This window comes from Artemia sp. Qi Xiang Cuo, chromosome 1 (genome assembly GCF_049724085.1).
Source record: "Artemia sp. Qi Xiang Cuo chromosome 1, ASM4972408v1, whole genome shotgun sequence".
NCBI lineage: Eukaryota > Metazoa > Arthropoda > Branchiopoda > Anostraca > Artemiidae > Artemia > Artemia sp. Qi Xiang Cuo.
This window is the reverse complement of record NC_142794.1, coordinates 21627519-21649981: the sequence shown is the minus strand read 5'-3', so window position 1 is coordinate 21649981 and position 22463 is coordinate 21627519. Positions and strand designations below refer to the sequence as shown.

At 35.5% G+C, this 22463-nt stretch overlaps 1 protein-coding gene across 4 annotated transcripts in view; it reads left to right on the top strand.

The window, feature by feature from the left end:
* The window catches only part of LOC148956112 (FGGY carbohydrate kinase domain-containing protein), a 107955-nt gene that overhangs the window by 39885 nt on the left and 45607 nt on the right, over positions 1 to 22463 (top strand). For all 4 annotated transcript variants that reach the window (XM_089093999.1, XM_089093974.1, XM_089093991.1 and 1 more), the window contains 3 exons: positions 5572 to 5803; positions 13396 to 13507; positions 21034 to 21271. In XM_089093999.1, the coding sequence (XP_088950125.1) occupies positions 5630 to 5803; positions 13396 to 13507; positions 21034 to 21271 (524 nt within the window). In that variant the 5' untranslated portion in view covers positions 5572 to 5629. The remainder of the gene's footprint in view (positions 1 to 5571; positions 5804 to 13395; positions 13508 to 21033; positions 21272 to 22463) is intronic.

Here is a 22463-nt window from a genome sequence, read left to right as displayed (position 1 = left end):
TCCCTCCTTCTAAAAAACCGGTTAAATCGAGGATATCTAAAAAATCTAAGAAAACTGTGTAGAAAATTCTCAGAAAATTGAAATTTATGACGTGTTCCGTCAGCAAATGACTCCCGGCAGACTGGGCATGTGCTATGCAATCCTAGCCAAGGAATAATACAATCATTATGAAATAAGTGGGAGCATGAAAGTTTTTGGACACTTTCATCGAGCTTATAGTGTTCCAAACAGACGGAACACTCTAAATTTTTCCTAAATTGTTCTTCTGTAATATTGACTGTTGTAAGATTTTGAATTTGCTGTTTGGACATTGGAGAAAAGACACTAGCCCCCACTTCATGCTCCGAAACCGAACTTTCGCTTAAAGTCTCAGGAGAATCTGAACTGTCAGTTTCAGAAGAACTCAAACTGTCAGTGTCAAGAGGATCTGAACGGTCACTCAATTACAGATGAACTCAAACTCACACTGTCAGTCTCAAACAGATCCGAACTGTCACTATCCTCCTGACTTGTACTATATTTATTGGAATTACTGAAAAATTCGCCACAGAAACTATTATTGAAGTTTTCTTCATCACCAGAGGAAGGAGGTTCATACGAACTTTGATTCACATCACTTGATAACATGATACTATAATTATTATTGATCTTGTTTAACAAATATGCTGGAGAAGCACTATGACGATACTTAAAACAAGACACGTTTTAGAAAATTAATGAAACGTACTTTTCCAATGCATTATGTTCCTAAGGGCTTTATTTGAGTTTGACATCTTTTTGCATCTGTGGAGTCTTCCAAAATAATGCTCTGAGCCTGCATTCTAAAAATGTTTGCTTGATTTCGATGACAAATCAATGTTGCACTTTAATCGCGTTATCCACCATATTCCCCAGTTTTATTATTTGTTTCTTGTAGTCAACCATAGTTGGCGAAATTAATATCATTATTTTGTTCTTGTATGTTAATATTCCCTAAAGAGATCGCCAACAATCTGAACTTATATCTTGCGTTCATTGTGCAAAGCCTCTCCCCTTTTAGTGGCACAGGTCCAAATGCTTCTTCCAATAACTTCCTCCCACTAATTTATCCTTCAGATATCATAAATTATAAAAGCTGAGAAAATCAAGCACCTGCCTTGGAGAACCCAATTGATCTAATTAAACCCTTTTCAGACAAAATTACTAAACCTCTTGCAAATATTTTCAACCAATTTAGGCTACAAGATTTGGTATAGGCCTATTCTCAAGTTGCTGGTACCATGGTTTTATAGCACCTGTCCCGTAGTAATCTATTAATCTGTGTTTCACCAACGCACGCTCCATTATGCTTCATTTTTTTTCAAAACTTTATAAAAGTTTCCTCTGGCACTGGCGTTAAGTTTAATTTATTCCATGCATTCATGTCCGACAAATTAGTAATTCAAGGAAAAAATTTCCACCGCCGATTAGCTTGTGCACGTGATAGATACTATCTTAAATAATCTAGAAAAATGAAGTGTTTGGCAGGACCTTGTCTTACTCGACTTCCAAAAGGCTTTGACTTTTTTTTACCACAGCATTCTGACTCGCTTATTACTGGATACCTTTGAACTTGACCCTCTCTTAGTAAATACTGTGACGTCTCTCTTCTTGATTGATCATTGATCTTCAAGATTGATCACAAAAGGCGACATACCAAAAACATATTCTCTGAGGCCCTACTTGTTTACTTTAGAGTTCCTCAAGGATTCTTATCGGGACTACTTTCCTAGTCATGGCTAATGAAATTCCCTCTGAGACGGAAATATGCAGATAACTTACCAATCTTTAAAGTATGTCATATGAACATTAAAAGTAACCTTCTTGAAATCCTAACCCAATTTTTTGAATGAAGCAAAGAACCTAAATATGAAAGTAAATATGAAACGCATCACTTTCCTTGTTTAATTTAAAAATAAATTTAATTTCCCCAAGATGCATTCCTTCCGTGTTCACTTATCTTTTTTAGGCTGTTATTGGAATGAGCATATCCAGTCTGACATTCACAACTTCCAAGTGAACTTAGCAACAAAATTGAGTCAGTCCAGAAGCGTTTGCTTAGGACCATTTACAAAGAGAATACAACCCCAGTCTCCTTCCTTCTTGAAGCTGCACATTTTACCACCTTAACAGGAGTTATATAATTTGTCTGCCACTTCCAATCTCTACACTGATTGCATTTTCAGCTAGTTTCACAACCCCATTAGACCCCAACTCCCCGCTTAGCCTCTAGAGCAATCCCAATTTAATCACTAATACATGCTGTTACCAAGAGGTTTCGAAAGCTTCATCCCCTTTAATTTGGTTTAAAAAAAAAACTTTTAAATTAAATTAATTTTAATTTAAATTAATTTAAATTAAATTTTAATTTATTTTAAATTTTATTTTATTATTTTAATTATTTTAAATTTTAATTTTTTAAAATTAATTTTAAATTAAATTAATTTTAAATTAAATTTGGTTTTAAATTAATTTTTTTTTAATTTAACGTGTTAATAATTCTTGATGCAGGTCCTAAACCAAATTTTGATGGGGTTATCAAGACGAATTTACAAAGAACACGCAGGTACTGATCAAGAGCTTTAAGATGTGCCATTAAACATCTTTCTACACTGCTGCAGCAGCCTATCACTTTTGTTTGTCACCCCACAACCTATTGAACTTAATACAGGGATGAGAGGGAGAGCATACAAGAGGGAGGATTGTAAAACTCAGGTTTTAGGTTTTCGACAATAAATATTATGACAGTAGGCTACAGTTTTTCATGCTTCTTGGTCATTCCACTCTAGACGTGACAACAAAAAATTGCCATTTTTGGTGTCATATGGCACTTTATCAAGACGAGTAGAGGCAATGCACCTTGAAGGCTTAAGCCTCAACCCACGGATAATCAGTCCACCCCTCCTAGCAATAATAATAAGGCAATTAGTTTACTGTTTACATATAGTATGTTATTCAGAAAGGTATACTTGTTTGACCTTTACTTTCCAAAAAGATAAAGGGCCATCAGGTGAGCCTTTCAGAAGACGCTGAGGAGAGTGTTGAATTAAATCAAAACACGTTATGTGTATGCGGATTGCCAAAAGGGCGTAACTGAAGAATGACTGAGTATATTAATTTGGAACTTTCAGTGTGCCTAGTTTTAAAAACTTTTCACATTGGAAAGGTGATCGGTTCAAATCAAAGTTAAGGCGATGCAATACCTTGAAGGATCACCCTAACTCGTCCATTATAAACTTTTTTAGTTTGTGTGTAGAATTAATTTGTGAAAAACATATAAATATAAAGGTTATCTTTTAAGTTAGATCCTAAACAGATTTTAATAATGTTGCAGAGGCCTACTAGTTCTGTTAAGCAGTAGATAATTTATGACCAATTATGTAATAAATTTGTTAATTATACATCCCACACCGGAAAAGACCTTTGGCTTTTTCTTCATTGGAATCTAGTAAAGAACAAACCAAAGGGAATTAGGCTATTTTGTCTATATTTGTCTCAGTAATCCTCATCATTATGATAATCCCCCTTGATCCTTTGTTTTTCTCTGTCGTTTTTCACTTTCATAAAATCCGGATCACAAGACAACTTAGTAACTATGCTTGTGTGGACTTGAGTACTGTTCCTTTCAGCGGCCTTTTTATCTCTTTTAAATCTGTTTTTCACAGTTGGGGTGGGGCCTTAAGTTTCCTATATAGGGTTTTTGGAAACGATGATTTCATTGCCGCACTTTTAGTTTTAATCCAACTCCCTTTTTGAGGGGTTTCATGCTATTTTTTGAAATTCCTATAAATTGGTTTTCAAAGTAACATTTTACTATTAAGACTAATCGAAATAATAGTTACCATTCCATAATCAATTACTAAGTGCAATTTTTTCGCAACAGACAATTTTTTTTCGACATGTTTTTTAATTTAATTTTTTTTTACTAAGGGCCATTTTTCATTCTTTACTAGTTTACAGCTATTGCTGCAACCATGATGGTTAATATTGAACCAATTTGGGAATGAACCTCTATTTATGAGCTTATGCACGATAACCATTTGACCGCTCCTCTTTATGCATACTAATTAGAGGAATTTTAAACTTAGGAACTGTTTTTCATAAGTCCTTTCTTTGAGCCATCTATATTGAACTGATGGTCATAAAATGTCAGAAGAAGTCAGAACAGAAATCCTGGCCCCTAGTGCCTATTTAAAGATCCGAAATTGATGATAGGATAATTAGGCCCCTTCCATGTATTTTTTTGTCCCTGGCGCCCATCACGTATTTTTTCAAAATGCATTTTTGCATGATTAAATACATATTTTCTTGTACTTAGTGCAGGACCAACTGTGAACGTCTCACCTACCCGGCAGACTTCCATCTGTCATGATCTTGTGCCAGCTCATTAGTAAACTAGGTGGCTAGCAGCCATCCTCTTGTGCTAAACTTTTGAAGTCTATCAATGGGCTTAAGGTTGTTTCTCCCAATTACCCCTCAATTCTTCAATTGACCATCTGGCTCCCTATGCTAATCGTGGACAAAAGGCTGCCAGAAGTACTTGCCTGACGATTTGTTCATTGGGTCTTATCACGACATGCCAACACAATATTCTGTGTGTGAAATTGTTGACAATAAGCTTGTTTTTACAGCAGCAGCTTATATCAGCATGTTGATTCTCGCTTAAATAATATGAAATTCCAGCTATAAATGTGGAATCCGTTTTTCTGTAGATTTATTTCACGGGGAACAGCTCGTCCGTATTCCAGGGAATGGGATCGTGTCGCTTTGAACCGGGACGTCATAGTATGCTCAATACTTCCTGGAGCCACCGTTTCTTTATACATCTTTCATGAGAATTTATTTAACCGTTAGTTTTCCTTCCTCGTTGGCCCCTCCTTCCTTCTGAACATGGGCTTGGGGTCATCTATGGAGGAGTTAAAGAATAATGCTTCAATAATAAAACATTTATTCGTATACCAATGCTATTTATTCATTATCTAGTCTAATGGATATATACAATATTTATTTCTTTGTTGACTACTTCCCTCAAAACAAAGTCTTCAATTGCATGCTATATCCTGTTATTTTAATGATTCTGATAGATTTAAAGTGGAATTTTACGTAAGGGGGTGGGAGTGAAAAACTTGGAAATGACCATGACTTTTTGGGGAGGTTTTCTGGGCTCATCTTGTTGTGTATGGTTGATAATCTGTACATTTCTCCTTCATGCCAGCGGCATAATTTTTTCAAAGTCCTGGATTAAGGGGGGGGGTAATTTGGAGCTAATTTTCCCAAATCAAGTGAAAACGACAATAAAAGCTGAAAAATGAGCCATATAGTAACAAAAACGGTAAATATATACCGTACTAAAAAAACTGACCCGTTTCTGTGGATGCTTGAATTATGCAGCCTTATCTGAGTTTTGACAAGATTTTTGGAGAAACAAAATCTCAGTTGAGAGGGCAAATCGGGGTCTGGGAGGGAACTGCGGTCTTGTAGGGGTAGTTACCCCCCTGCTTCCTGCATGTATCTTCAATAACTATTAAGGTATAATACAAGTTTTTGTTACAGCATAAAAGGCAACCGTGTCTGTGTAATTCAGAGTTAACCATAAACCAATCAACCAAGTATGTACTATATTGGAATAGATGTTGGGACAGGAAGTGTGAGGGCTTGCTTAAGCAACTATTCTGGGAAGATTATAAAATACTCTAGTCACCCAGTGACAACATGGAGCGAGTATGGAACTTATTTCATGCAGTCTACAGAAAATATTTGGAATTCGGTAATACTATGTATCAAGGTAAAATTGAACTTGCATTCTATTTTTATTCAAAATGTTTAACTTTGTTTTTGACTTTTGTTGTATTGATTAATTTAGTGTTTTATATATCTTATACGTGGCTTTTGTTTGGACATTATTAAAATGAAATATAGCACATTAAGCTATCATAATACCGTTAATAATAAAGAATAAGTAATAAGAAAAAAAGGAAAAAGTGAAAAAACATCAAACTACATATAAAAAGATTAATCAAAACCACAATTAACTAACGAATTATTACAAATGGAAAAATGTAATAATATAGAAAATATAATTATCTTGCAACAATATTCCCTTTGAGAATAGAATCATGCTTGGAAGAGTCTTGAATGAGTTGATTAGGAGAGTAGCATTTCAATTCTTGCAAAACCCAATTATTTAAATGATTTAAGTTTATCTTCGGTGGTATTAAGTTTTATTTTGGGTGTTTCAAATTGAGACTTGTAGATCAATACAAAACAAGGGCCCTGCTAAGGTGTGCAGAAGATGTGAGGCTTACCTTAATATGCGTTTGAAGGGTAGGAAAACCCTTTTGTTTTGGTGTTCCTAGGTTATGGTGGGGGTAGAAATGTTGCACAACCAACTAGTACTTGTGTTTAATACCATTTGTAAGTCAATAGATTCTTTTCACGTGTTTTCGACGATGAAGACCGACCTTTCTATGTATGGTAATGCATTGCTCTTAGTTAAGAAGGGTGTAAGATAGAGTGGAATCTCAACTCAATAGTATAATAAAACCACACTCAATCTTCCTTTAAGGCGACCTGCTTTTCGTTTGGCCCTAGACGGGTGCACAACAAGGACGATTTTGAGCAATCTATCATCCTTCATCTGTACAACGTATTCTAGCCATCTCAAATTTCTGTCTCTTTACAGCCCTAAAAAGCGGCATTTGACCCTATTTTTCGTGTAGCTTACTGTTTGAGATATGGTCAGTCAGTTGGTTATTCAAAACAATCCATAGGTAATTTCTCCGGAGAACATCCAGCAAATCTGCACCCAAGTTTCAGAACCATACTTGACTACTGTCATCTCTGTAGCCTCCAATAATCTGATCTTGGGGCGCAGACTTATATTCTTATTCTTCCAAACTTTTTTCAACTGTGAAAAAAATTATGGGCTTTGCTTATTCTTTTTTTAAGGTCTTCACTGCACCTACCGTCCTTACTAATAATTAAATAAAAAAAACATGTTTTTTAAACTGAAAGTAAGGAGCGACATTAAAACTTAAAACGAACAGAAATTATTCCGTATATGAAAGGGGCTGTCCCCTCCTCAACGCCTCGCTCCTTAGGCTAAAGTTTTTTATTGTTTTAAAAACTAAAGTTGTGAGACAGAGTCAAACTTTAGCGTAAAGAGCGAGGCGTTGAGGAGGGACAGCCCCTTTCATATACGGAATAATTTCTGTTCGTTTTAAGTTTTAATGTCGCTCCTTAGTTTCAGTTTAAAAAACTTGTTTTGTTTATTTAATTTGTGATCGTATTTTAGTTAATGCAGCTTTTATTTTGGCTCGCCGTCATTGAATAAGTAAAAAAAAATTGCATAAAAATTTTACTTTTCTTTTGCTAAATGGCTGTCTCTAAATTTGGTTCTGACGTAATTTACAAATTAATTTACGTAACGAACTTCTATATTCGTATATTTTTCTTCTGGAAAAAAATACAAAGTTGCAGATTTTTGCAGATATGAGCTTGAAACCTATGTTATAGGGTTTTCTGAAACGCTGAATCTGACAGGGATTTTCATTAAAATTCTTTCACTTGTAGGGGATGTTTCCCCCCTCTTTAAAAAATCAGGTAAATTTTCTCAGGCTCATAGCCTTTGATTAGTAATACTAAACTTAAAATAATTTGTATATTTAGAATCAGCATTATAAGCCCATTCTTTTGCTATATTTATTGACATCAAAGTTCCGTTTTTAAAAGTTTCGCTTACTATTGAGCCGTATCGCTTGTTTTTTTTTATTGTTTTTTTTATTACGTATATGATGGGGTTCTCCCCTTAGTCAATACCACGCTCTTTACGTTAAAAGTTAAAAAAAAATTTAATTCACACACCCCTGAATCACAAAGGCCGTTTAATTAGAATAGATAGCTCTTTTGAAAGCACTAAAAAAAACTGTAGCGTAAAGAGCGAGGTATTGACTTGGGTGAGAACACCCTGATATACATAATGATTTCTGTTCATTTTAAGTTCTAATGATGCTTCTTACTTTCAGTTGAAAAAACTGGTTTTTTTAATTTTGTTTCTGATCGTTTTTTAAATAATGCTTGGAAATCAGCTGCCCCCTTCATAGAAATGTCCCTTACCCCAAAGAAACATCCTCCATGGAAAGATTCTCCCGAGTAACCCCCTCCTCCAGTCCCCCCCCCTCCACCAAAAAAAATTCTTCCTGAAAATGTCTGTATACTTCCCAATAACCAATACAATATGCAAGCAATGGGCAAAGTTCATAACTTGCAACCCTTCCCCTTGGAACTGTGGGGGATTTAGTAATCGTAAAAGACATATTTATTAGATTTTCGACTATGCTGAACAAAATGGCTATCTCAAAATTTTAATTGGGTGACTTTGAGAAAAAAATGAGCGTGGGAGGGGGCCTAGTTGCCCTCCATTTTTTTGTTCACTTTAAAAGGGCACTAGAACTTTTAATTTCCGTTCCAATGAGCCCTATTACAATTTTCTAGGACCACTGGGTCAATACGATACCCCTGGAAAAAAAAAAAACAAACAAATAAACACGCACCCGTGATCTTTCTTCTGGCAAAAAATGCAAAATTCCACATTTTTGTATATAGGAGCTTGAAACCTCTACAGTAGGGTTATCTGATACGCTGAATATGATGGTGTGATTTTCATTAAGGTTCTATAATTTTTGGGGTGGTCTTTCCCCCTTTTTTCGAAAATCAGCCAAATTTTTGGTTACCATTGAGCCGGGTCGCTCCTTACTTACAGTTCGGTACCACGAACTGTTTGATTAAATAAAAAAAAACAAGTTTTTTTTACCTGAAAGTAAGGAGCGACGTTAAAACTTTAAACGAACAGAGATTATTCCGTAGATGAAAGGGAGTGTCCTCTCCTCAACGCCTCGCTCTTTACGCTAAAGTTTTTTATTTAAAAAAAATAAAGTTGTGAGACAGAGTCAAACTTTAGCGTAAAGAGCGAGACGTTGAGGAAGGGACAGCCCCTTGCATATACGGAATAATTTCTGTTCGTTTTAAGTTTCAATGTCGCTTCTTAGTTTTAACTAAAAAAAACTTATTTTTTATTTAGTTTCTGGATGTTTTTGAGTTAATACAGCTTTGATTTTGGCTAACCATAAATAAATAATTAAAACAAAACTTGCATATTAATTTTACTTTTTTTTCGGCTAAATGGCCTTCCCGAAATTTTGATCTGACATAACTTACGGATTAACTTGCGTAACGAAATTCTATATTCGTATGTTTTTATTACGTATATAAGGGAGTTCGCCCTCTAGTCAATTCCTCGCCCTTTACGCTAAGGTTCGAATTTTGTTCGAATCACAAACCCCTGAATCACAAAGGCCGTTTAATTAGAATAGATAGCTCTTTTGAAAGTACTAAAAAAAAAAAACTTTAGCGTAAAGAGCGAGGTATTGACTTGGGGGCAAACCCCCTCGTGTACGTAATCATTTCTGTTCGTTTTAAGCTTTAATGTTGCTCCTTACTTTCAGTTAAAATAAATTTGGTTCTTTAATTTAATTTCTGATCGTTTCTTTAAATAATACTGGGAAATCCGGCGCCCCCCTTCATAGAAATGTCCCTTCCCCCAAGGAAACATCCTCCATTTAAAGATCATCCTCCGTCTCTACCGAACCCCCCCCCCCACCAGATGAAAATCCCTCCTGAAAACGTCTGTATACTTCCCATTAACCAATGCTATATGTTAACAGTGGGCAAAGTTCATAACTTGCAGCCCTTCCCCCGGGAACTGTGGGTAGTTAAATCATCCTCAAAGACATATTTATTAGATTTTCGACTATGCTGAACAAATGACTATCTCAAAATTTTGATTGGGTGACTTTGGAAAAAAAATGAGCATGGGAGGGGGCCAAGTTGCCCTCCAATTTTTCGGTCACTTAAAAAGGACACTAGAACTTTTAATTTCCGCTCGTATGAGCCCTCTCACTGTATTCTAGGACTACTGGATTGATATGATCGCCCCTGAAAAAAAAAAAAATTAACACGCATCCGTGATCTTTCTTCTGGGAAAAAAAAATACAAAAATTCCACATTTTTACATAGAGGAACTTGAAACTTCCATAGTAGGGTTTTTGATACGCTAAATCTGATGGTGTGAGTTTCATTAAAGTTATATGATTTTAAGGGGGTGTTACCCCTTTTTTCGAAAATAAGGCAAATTTTCTCAGGCACGTAACTTTTGGTGAATAAGACTAAACTTGATGAAACTTATATATTTGAAATCAGCATAAAAATCTGATTCTTTTGATGTAGCTATTGGTATCAAAATGTCAGTTTTTAGAGTTTCTGTTACTATTGAGCCGGGTCGCTCCTTACTTACAGTTCGTTACCACGAACTGTTTGATGCTGCCTAGGCAGTAAAGCTGTTCACTTCATCGATCGTCTCATTACCGAACATCTCTTCATCGTCACTCATTCTTAGTCTTCTTAATATTAATTTTCAAACCTATTCTTGAACCCTGAACTCGTAAAACCTCTAAAAATTCATTCATTTTGCTAAAATATTCATCGAGGATCCTAATATCATCAGCATAATCTAAGTTTACGAAATTTTTACTTCCCCAGCTAATTTCGTGTTCTCGCTTTGCCTTTGCTGTGCTCCTTAGGACAAAGTCCACCAAAATAATATATATATATATATATATATATATATATATATATATATATATATATATATATATATATATATATATATATATATATATATATATATATATATATATATATATATATATATATATATATATATAAATGTGGGTAGGGCACAACCCTGCCTAACTCCTGATTTAATTCAAAACCAGCTACTAGCCTCATTTTCCACCTTAACCACAGCAATGTTATTCTCGGACATAACACTAATCACCTTAATGTATTGTCTGACATACCATACGAGGATAGGACCTTCATTAAGTTTCTTCTATCATCTGAATTAAACACTTGCTCACAATCGATAAAATTGAGGACTAAACTAAAGGGGTTTTATAACTCAGGCACTTCTCAGTTATTAATCTAAGAGTGAAAATTTGGTCGACGTATTCTCTCATCCTCTTACTGCAACAACACTGTTCTTCTCTTAAAATTTTTTCTACAGCATCTCTATGTCTAAAAAGTATCATCATGCCAGTTGATTTGCTTGCCATGATTAATAAGAGTTTTCTTAAAATTGCTAGGTACTTTTCCGTTTTCAAAAATCATAATCTTCAGTACCGTAACTTATCTCTAACTTCATAACCACCATATTTAAAAAACGAATTTCCCACTCTATCAGCACCTGAGGGCTTATTAATTTGTAATCCTTAGTACTATAACTAATTCATCCTTACAAAATAAATCTTCCCTCACATCCAAAGTGTCACAAACTTATTCATTCTTTTCTATATCTTTCCCTGTAACTATCACGGCTTAACACATTCTCAAAATGTTCTGCCCATCTCTCTTTAACTCTTTCCTTATCACCAATTGCTGTCCCTTTCCTATTTTTGACTGGGACGCGTGTAAATTGACTGTATTTTATGCTTTCTCTACTTTCTTTACATTCCTCTTGTTTTCATAAGATCACTCAAATTGTTCCTGTACAAGCCTTTTCATCTCTGAATTAAACATAAAACATTTTCACTAATATTCCTAACTGCGTTTCTAACTTTCTTCCCTAAGGCACCATCAGCGACCCCACAAACTATTTGCCTAAAATTGATCCAGTCATCTTCTACATTGTCAAATTTTAAACTCTCCAGTTTAACATTCAACTGTTTGTGGGAAGTGTCTCTCAGATTCTCATCCTGGAGTCTACCAACGTCATAGCTTTGCAGAAGGTATTTGTCCTTCCTAAATTTCTGCTTTAAATTAACTCTAGACACTACAAGATGGTGATCATTACTTTTAAGACCAATAACAGCACTCCTACATACCCTAGCATTTCGTTTCGATCCTTACAGTCTACGGTTTACAATAACAAAATCAATAAGGGCAGTTGTCTTACCACCATGTGGGTAACATGTTAACTTATGGGCCATTTTATGACCAAATACTGAATTGTTTATAACTAGATTGTTATACTTACACTGTTCAAGCAGTCTGTAACCATTACTGTTTTGTTTTCCAACACCAAATTTACATAGGCTAGGATACCATCTATCCATATTTCTACCGAACTGGAAATTAAAATCTTCTAATAAAAATAAGATATGTGTACCGGGGACCCTGTCTGTTTGTTCCTGTAGCTGTAAGTAAAATCATCTGAGTCACTCGCCAGCAACCCTAGGAACAGCTCTTGATAGTAGGGCTCATAATGAATAAAGAAGCTGTTAAGTCTGGCTTAGGTTGGAAATGTATTCATAATAGGATGAAAGTGGCTCATTTTATGACTAAAAAGTGCAAGGTATCAGTCATAGTAGAATACAACCCGGTAGAACCTACTAAAGGAGATGATAGTCGTTTTTTAACGTTGTTACATTCCAAGGTGCAATTTTCATACTCTTTAAAACATTGAAATTATTATAGACTCAGGAAAAGCAATGGTCCCAAAACCAGTGGAAGATGGGGAATATGTGTAAGATTTTCCCTTTGGTAGCCCTAAATCTATAAAGTTTATAAAGCAGTATCATATTTTCGTCAGTGTTGCCATATCGAACCTTGAAAATAAATAAGAAAAACCAATTAGTTATATGTGACAACGTGTTTTGTCTGTGGAAATTCAAACATGAACAATCTTCTGATTCCCAAAGACAAATACACATTCAAAGGAAAGCTAAACCTTTTTAGCCTCTGTCGTGCCATGTGTTTTTTGCAGCTTATTTTTGCTTGTTTTTTTTGTTTTTTTTTTACAGATGTCTGTTGTTTATTTGTAGCCCGCTACTACTAAAAGCTGCATAAATACATTTGGAGGTTTTATATTAAAAATTGGATTTCCGGTTTTTATAATTTTAAGATATATATGGTTATGTGAATTTCCACTCAACCATTTCAAACAATTCGACGTCATTTCACTGTCCTTGGTACTTCAAGCAGTTACCCTTCCTGAATTTCAGCTTTAAATTAAATCTAGATATAACTTGATAGGGGCCTCTATAATTCTTGATGGGAGAGACTAAACTAGATTGAGGATCAGGTCTTAAAGGGCCTTTGCCTCTGCACACAGGAGGCTCAGCTTGTAGAGTCACACCAATAGTGACCACTGCAAGAAAGGACTTGGGTCTAGGTGGCACCCGGACTGGAGCCCGAGTCCCGAAAGACCTACGATTTCAAGTCTGGTGTGCCATCCACTAGGCTTTGGTTACTTTTGGGGGTCTGTACTTTTAATATCAACAGCAGCACTTATCTTCTCTAATTCTTTTCTTTTAATTGTAGGATGTCGCTGAAGGTATTCCCGCAGATAAAATTAAAGGTATTGGATTTGATGCTACGTGCTCGCTTGCTGTTGTTGATGCGAATCATGATCCTGTAACTGTCTGTCCATCAGGTAACTTACATGGTCTGGTTTATATTGTCAAACACATATGTTTTCAAAAATATTATCAAACTTACAATTTATTTTTCAAAATATAGATGAAAGGTGGCAATTTTTTCGTTTTTATCCAATGAAAATATCTACTACAGGGATAAATTACTTGTCATTTTTCCCCGTAATTCATCTATAGACAGTTAATAGCTAGATTTAAAATAAGCTGAGATGACCAGTAACTGATAGCGTTTTGAAAAGTAATTGAAGGTTTTTCTCTAGTCGTTGGTGTTTAACAGCCACTCCACTATAGAGTACAGTACAATTTGAGAGACTTTACAAGCGAAAAACTCACGACTACAACGAAATTTATCCTATAGTATTCTAATACTGAAGGAGTACCACAGAAATTTAAGTGGCTCGTTGCTTAGGATGTGGTGACTATGATTCATGAAAGCAAGTGTGTGTGTGTGTGGAGGGAAGGAGCCAAAGGTATTTTTCAAAATCTAGGGGGGGGGGCAGTTTTTCTTGACGTTTTCAATGAAAATACCAAAAAAGGTATTTAAGAAAGAAGAGGAAGGAATAATTTCCCTCCCCCCCCCCCAATTGGCACTATCTTGGTTGCGGCGTAAGGCACTGCCTAGTGAAAACGAAGTATAGCCTATAGTAATCGAAAATTTAAAAACTTGTTTTGTGGCAACATGTCGTATTGACATTTTGACTGACGCTTTGAATCGGACTCGTAAGGACTTTTGGAAAGTCAGCTCCAAGGGTTATTAAACACGAAAGTTAATATTGAATTTACTTATTCTGGTTAGAATAACGGGATATATATGCACGGAATAGGACGCTATCAAATAAAGAAACTTTTAATTCTGCTTTAGGTTGGGAATGTGCTAATAATATAGTATAAGATAAGATTTATTGCTGAAAAATGGCTATCACAAGCCCAAAAGGGCCGAATTCGCACTTTAGCGTCAAATACAGCGAAAAAAGAACAACAAAAACAAACAATCACACAACAACAGCAAATTATAAAAGGGTCTAGGTCAAATACGTAAAAACTTAAAAACAAAAAAAAAGTACAAAGTAAACTCATAAAATTAGAAGGCCAATGTCGTCAGCAAAAATATAACAACGTCAAACGTCAGCAAACAAAAAAAACATAAGATAGTTGGTGAATAACAAACATAAATATAAAACCCCCAAATTTGCAAAATGGGCATTAAATTAATAACTATGAGGTAAAGAGCGAGTGAGGGGGGGGGGGGGGCAGCGGAGATTCAGTGGTTGAAAATGTCAACTATGTAAGGGATAAAGGTTATTAAATAGCTTTCCGTGCAAACTCTTTTGGGGGCGAGAAGGGGGATTTTTGTTGACACAGAACGCGGGAGGTGGGGTCGAAGGGGTGAATATTGACCTGGAAAAAAAAGAGTTGTTCGAGGCTTATGAAGGGCATTGTTAGCAAAACGCAAGGTAATTTTTGCTCTCCTTTTCTTAAGGGTGACAAGATTAGCTTTCCTAAGAAGGGAAATATAAGGTACTGTACCCTCATTGAAGATAAATCTTAGGCACCTTTTTTTGTACTGCCTCTATTCTGTCCGACAATTCCATGGAAATGCCAGGATGCCAAACAGGACAGGCGTACTCAAGGATTGGGCGTACAAATGACAGGAAAATCCTCAAACAGTGCAACTTAGGGTATTTAAACTTTTTGAGGAGTTTAAGGAGGGAAAATGTCGCATTTGTACGTTTTAAAATGTCATTAATATGACAATCCCATTTTAAGTCGCTGGAGATGGTAACGCCCAGTAATTTCATAGTGGTAACGGACATTTCAGGGGGATTGGACAGGAAAAAGAAGGAAGAGTTTTAAGGAAATTAATAGTAAGAACAGTTGACTTTAAAGGGTTGACTTTCATATCATCAGTAAGAGCTTCGGCTGATATCAATTCCAAGATGTACATTGGGTTGCTTTTGGAATTTTTGGAACATGTCTCTAAGATAGTGATATATGTCTCTCTAAAAGTGACTGACAGAAACAGTAACGACTTGGATTGCAGGAGCAATTAGGCAAGGTCAGGTAGAGATGCGGCATTTTAATGACAGTTATAATGAAGCTAAAGGTTAAAATGGCTAGGTCAAATGTTTAGGGATGAAGGACCACCGGTTGCCAAAATTTCACTTTTCGGCCATCTATCTCGGCCATATCGGGCCGAACACAAATCAGGATATCCTTGACTGGGCTAGAATGAACTCATAAGAATGTATTTAAAGGAAATAGTGTGAAACTATCAAGCGAGGAAGAATTGCAGTTTGAAACTGATTCAGGAACAGTAATTATTATTTCAACTAATATTAATGGTAAAAGTTTATTGGGAAAACAAATTTTTGGGAAGTCTGAAAAATGTGTACATAAAAGTTTGTAGAATATTGAAAATATGTACATAAAAGTTTGTAGAATACTATATGCACCAAATAATGCTACTTCAACCAATCTCTATGTGTCCTTTTTTGTGGGCGGGTTGCAGCTTAGGTAGCATATATGATCTTCACATTTATATAAACTATGGGGGAAGACTGCCATATAGCTGATCTTGAACATAGCTGATCTTGCCCAACGAAAACTTTTGAATTGTCGTGAGTTCTAAACGAAAATTTAGTTTTACATTACTAGATAAAGCTTTATAGAATATTTCCCGTGCTAATGCACAAATTTGCCCTTCATTGAAAGAATCATTAACTAACTTTTACCTTGTATTTGGGCCAACAGACAGGATCTCATTCATAGACTCAATCTAGACAAAACTAAGTAAGTCGAGTAAATCGTAAATTGAAAATAAAAATCGAAAGTAATCGTAAATCAAACGTAAATCGTAAATCATGAATAAAAACTAAATCGAAATACAGAGTTACTTTTTAGTAGGGGTCTCCTACAGGCCACTCAGTGCGTCCCGGGGTGGTAGATAGAAGATTGCTCTACAGATATGTAGGGTACCTCCATAGGAGACGCGGAACAAGGGGAACTTGATCCTGGGGGTCCGTAATAGAAACTGGGACACCCTTGCTCGGGGGTCGTAAATACAGGCAAAGGAGGAAGAAGGCCCCTCGTATATTCACTCAGCATGGCCCAAATGGCGTGTGGACATGTCATGTGATTTACAAACCTTCTCCCAGGAAATTGCATAATGACGGAGAGCATTATTGTGGGAGGATCCTTTATAGGAGGACAACCGAGGCTGGGTTTAAGATCCAGACCTACGGACAATGGCTTTGCAAAGGGCTGCCTCGACACTGTTGGAGTACCCGCAAGACTGGGGACCTTGCGGTCAACTCTATATATAGTAAGTGACACAGCATTCGCACGGGATTCTGATTATTGGATGATTCTTCTGGCGGTGGTCTGTTTTGGTGGGTGTTTTTGGACTGAAAAACCTTTTCCTGGCCTATAAGTCGCCTCCCCGTAGTGGCATAATATTTGTAGGCATGAATACATAATGGAATGTTACAACATTAAAAAATAACTATCGTATTGATATTTTGACTGACGAATACAGATGATTCGAGCTAGACTTACAAGGAGTTTCAGAAACTCATATCCCAGGAGTAGGAAACATGAAATTAGGTGATAAGGAATATATTTACTTAGGCACGAAGGATGGTGTACATAGACAGGGAGTGGGGCTCATGATGAATAAGGAAGCTTCTAAGTCTTGTTTAGGTTTGGGAAGGTATTTATAATAGAATGCTAATTGCTCATTTAACGAATAAGAAGTGCAGGGTATCAGTCATAGTAATATATACCCCTGTAGAACTGACTGACGGAGATAGTAGTGACTCAGAAGAATTTTTCTTACAGTTACAGGAACAAATATACAGGATCCCAGGTAAAAATATGATGATTTTATAAAGAGATTTTAACGCCCAGGTTGGTAGAAATAGGGATAGATGGTATCCTACCCTGTGTAAATTTGGCTTAGGAAAATAAAACAGTAATGGCTATAGACCGCTGCAATTTTGTAAGTATAACAATCCAGTGACAACCAATACAGTGTATTTGATCATAAAATGGCCCATAAGTTAACATGGTATTCACATGATGGTAAGACAGCTATCCTTATTGATTATGGTATTGTAAACCGGAGACTGGCAGGTTTGATACAAGAATCTAGGGTATATTTGGAGTGTCGTTACTGATGATAAAAGCAAAGATCACCATCTAGTAGTGTCTAGGTATTATTTAAAGCTGAAATTTAGGAAGGGTAACTACCTTCCGAGAATCTATAATGTTGGCATGCTCCTGGATAAGAATTTGAGAAAAATTTTGAGGAGCAGTTGAATACTAAATTGGAGAGTTTAAAATTTGACAAAGTAGAAGATCGATGGAATAATTTTAGGAAAACATTTTGTGAAGTTACTGATGGTGTTGGTTGACACAAAAGAAAGTTGGGAACACAGCTTGGAATAAAATGCTTTATGTTTAATAGAGAGGAGAAGGTACTTCTCCTCTCCGTTCAAGAATTATCTGAGTGGTAGATCATATGAACATTAGAGGAGTGTAAAGAAAGTGAAGAAACCATTAAAATATGAACTAAGGAAGTGTAAAGTGGTGACCACAGATGAAATTTCTGAGGATCCAGAAAATGCAGCTAGACGGCATAATAGTAAAATTATGTACAGACATGTTAATAAATTGAGAGGGTGTAGTCAATCTGGACTTGTCCCAGTTAAAGATAGAAACGGACACAGTTCTGATGGACACAATTACTGGTAAGGTATGAGTTAAAGAGAGATGGACAGAATATTTTAAGAATATGCTAAACTGGGTTAGAGTTAGAGGAAAAGATAGAGAGGAGAATTAAAACGCTTGTGACACCTTTGGCGTGAAGGAGGATTTATTTTGTGAGGAAGAATTAGTGAGAGTACTAAAAGGATAAAAAATAATAAAGCTCCAGGTGCTGATGCTTTGGTAAAAGAGTTTATTAAATATGGTGGGCACGAGGTTAGAGATAAGTTACTGAAGATTATGTATATGATTATTGAAAAAGGGGGAAGTACCTAGCAATTTTAGGATAACCCTAATTAAACCCCTGTATAAAAAAGTTGATAAAAATGAGTGTGGTACTTATAGAAGCAGTAGCCTGGATTTTGTAGGTAACAAATTGCTTATTATGATGATACTTTTTAGCCTGAGAGGTTCTGCAGACAAAATTTTAAAAGAAGAACAATGTTGTTTTAGAAAGGTGGAGGATATGTCGCCTAAATTCTCACTCTTTGGTTAATAATTGAAAAGTGCCCGAGTAATCCAACACCTTTCATCCTCAGTATAGTTTATGAGTAAGGCTTTGATTCAGCTGATAGAAGAGCTTTAGTTAAGGTCTGTTCCTAGTATGATATACCAGACAAATACACTAAAATAATTAGCACTATGCACGAGAATAACTCTGCTGCAGTTAAGGTAGGAAATGAGGTTAGCGGCTGGTTTCGTATTGAATCAGGAGTTAAGCAGGCTCCTGCTTAACTCCTTGTTCTATCCCCATTTACGTGGATCACTTTCATGGACTTCGTCTTAAGGAGCACAGGAAAGGCATTGGGAGACAACGGAAACAATTGGGGAGGAAAAACTCTCCTGGACTTAGATTATGCTGATGATCTAAGCATTCTAGATGAAAGTTTGAGCAAAATGGACGAACTTTTAGAGGTTTTTCGAATTCATGATGCAAGAATAGGTTTGAAAGTTAATGTTAAGAAGACTAAATCACTAAGGCTAGGAATAGGTGAAGATTAAAACGGGACGTTGGGTAACGAAAAGATCTATCAAGTGGACAGCTTCACTTACCTTGACAGTACTATTGATAAAGACGGTGGATGGGTGAAGATGTTAAAAGTAGAACTTCCAAGGGTCAGGGTGTTTTTTCACAATTGAAAAAAGTTTGGAGGAATAGGAAGATAAGTCAGCAAACCAAGATTAGAATATTGGAGGCTACATTGATGAAAATGGTCAAATATGGCTCTGAAGCTTGGGCGCTCCAAAAAACGGAGGAGGATTTTCTAGGTGTTTCCAGGGAAATTGCCTACGGAGTGTTTTGGGTACCCAACTGACAGACTGTATTTCAAACAGTAGGCTGTACAAAAAGTGGAGTTCAATCCCACTTTCTAGGGCTATAATGAGAGAAAAGTTGAGATTGCTAGGGCACGTTCTTCGGATAAAGGATGACAGACTTTGGAAGATTGTCTTTTTCGACCAACACTCTAGGGCTAAATGGAAAGCAGGTCGTCTGCGGTTGGGTTCTGAGGATGTCGTAACGGAAGATTTAAGGGAAATGGGAACTTCCTGGGAGGGTGTAGAGAGGGAAGCTTTGTATAGATTGGAATGAAGGGGGAGCGTGGGCAGCTGTGTTGGCCTCAGGTGGCTTGGTAATGCGGTGAGTTGTTAGTAGTAGATGTTGTAGAGAATAGTCTTAAATCAGGTTAAAATAGCTACCAAATTGTAACCAGTTGTCGCTTGTTTTTTCCAGAGGAATCGCCCACTCTGGAAGTGAAGTATTAGGAAATAAATCAAACTACCAGATCACAAAGAGACAATGCTAGCTCGATCAATTTTTTAGTCCCTGCTAAGGCCGTATTCAGGGCTTTCGTTTTTTTTGGGGGGGGGAGGGGAAGTAAAACTAAAAAAACCATCAAAATTTGATTTTATGCATGTTTGTTCCTTTTTTGAATCAGATTTAGATTCGGGCGGGGAGGGGGGTTAAAAGGGGTTACCCCCTCTCCCTGGACATGACCCTGGTCTCTGCTGGTCTGGTTTTTTCTTTGCCCTCTAATACTACAGGCTATGTCAGCAGGGTAGAAAATATTAGGCGGCTTATCTGCGACCTTTAGTCTCCCCCTGCCCTTTATTCAATTTTAACCGAGGAATAGTATTGTAACTGTTTTTTGAATAGTTAATCTGCCGTCCGTCAGAACCCTGCCCAAAGAGTACGGGAAACTTGGGAAAGCGGAATGATTTTTATGGTAATGCAACGGAAAATGCTTCTTAATGAGAGTGCCGTGGGAAAACCACTAGCGGGACTGACATTGGAATACCACTATTGGCAACCAGAAAAACAAATAATCTAAATTTCAGAAAATTATGAATTAAAGCTTCTTGAGAAAAAATATTTTTAAGAAAAATCTGAATCCAACAAAGATCTACCTTATTTTAACTTGACCGGAATTTTCTGAAAAATTGGATTTTTGCCTTAAATTTTTTTAATTCTTAACAAAAGTACTAGGGCTAGGGTAATGTGCAGTGCATATGCTAGTTTTAAAAAGTATTTGATAAATCTGTTAATTTTGCCCTTTTAAATATTTTTTTTTTTTTTTTTTTTTTTTTATCTTCAGCCTAATACAAAGTAGAAGTAAAAAAGATATGAAAAGCAAAGGTCTCATTCTCATAATTAACTGTATGATCTGGCTCGGTAATTCTAGATGGCGTTGGGTGTTGTTGTATCTCGAAGATGAACTTGAATCTTCTTTTTATTAGTTTATTATTTCTATTTGTTTTGAAGGTAATAAGGAGAGAAATGTTATACTTTGGATGGACCACAGAGCTGTTGGAGAAGCAGAACACATTAATTCAATGAAACACGAGGCTCTAGACTACGTTGGTGGGAAAATGTCACCAGAAATGGAGATGCCGAAGCTTTTGTGGCTGAAAAAGAATCTCCAACAATCCTGGGAAAAAATTGGAAAAGTTTTTGATCTTCCTGATTTTCTTACTTGGAAAGCTACTGGTGACGATTCCAGGTATTTTTTAGATTTTGTTCCTTTTCTAGGTATTTTTTAGGTTTTCTTCTTTTTCTAGGTCTTTTTAGGGTTTTTTCTTTTTCCAGATCTTTCTAGGATTTTCTTTTCTGTTCCTTTTTTTTCAATTGGATATCATTGATGAATGGAGAGCTCATAAGATCGGCAACAATAAAATACCGAGTGAAGGAATGATGGGTATTATTCTCAAGAACGTCTTACGAATTTAAATTCTATACATTATTTGAAATGCCAAGACTAATGCATATATGCTAATTCTATGCACTATATTTTATACGCTACTTTATTAAAAACTATCTAAAATAAATTCTAAACTAAATGAAAATGTATTCCCTAAATTAAACTGACTTAAATGAAATCAGATTTAAACCTATACGCTAATTAAAAAAAATATGGTAATTTAAATTCTGTAAGCTAAATTCTTTACGAATTTGAGTCTATACGCTATTGGTAAGGCTAAGAATATTTCATATACGCCACTTTTATAGGTTAATTCTATACACTAAATTATATATGCTAATTTATAAAAAATATGTAAATTAAATCAATATCTAAACTAAATTATAATGTATACGGTAAATTAAACTAAACTAAAATTAAAGTAAGTTAAACTAAATTAAAATATAAATTAATTTAGAATAAATTAAACCAGATTAATACCTATACGTTATTAATAAAATAAGGCTAATGTAAATTCTATATGTTAAAATCTATGCAAATTTAAGTCTATTCGCTATTCGTAATGCCAAGAATATTTCATACACTCCAATTCTACACGATAATTCTAAACGCCAAATCCAATAGGCTAATTTATTAAAAAATATTTAAATTAAATTAAAATATAAACTAAATTAAAATGTATACTCTAAATTACACTGAACTTAAGTTAAATTAAGTTAGAACTAAATTAAAATCTATACGACAATTTAGAAAAATATGCTTATTTAGATTCTATATACCAAATTCACTACAAATTTAAAGTCTATACGGTAATGCATTTTATAAACGCTAATTTAATTCTTAAAAATTATCTAAATTAAACTAAAATTTAAACTAAATTAAAATCTATGCGCTAAATTTAATTTTATGCGGTAAATTCTATACGGATCTAAGTCTATACGCTATTGGAAATGCCAAGGACTATTTCATATGAGAAGACTACCTATATATGCTA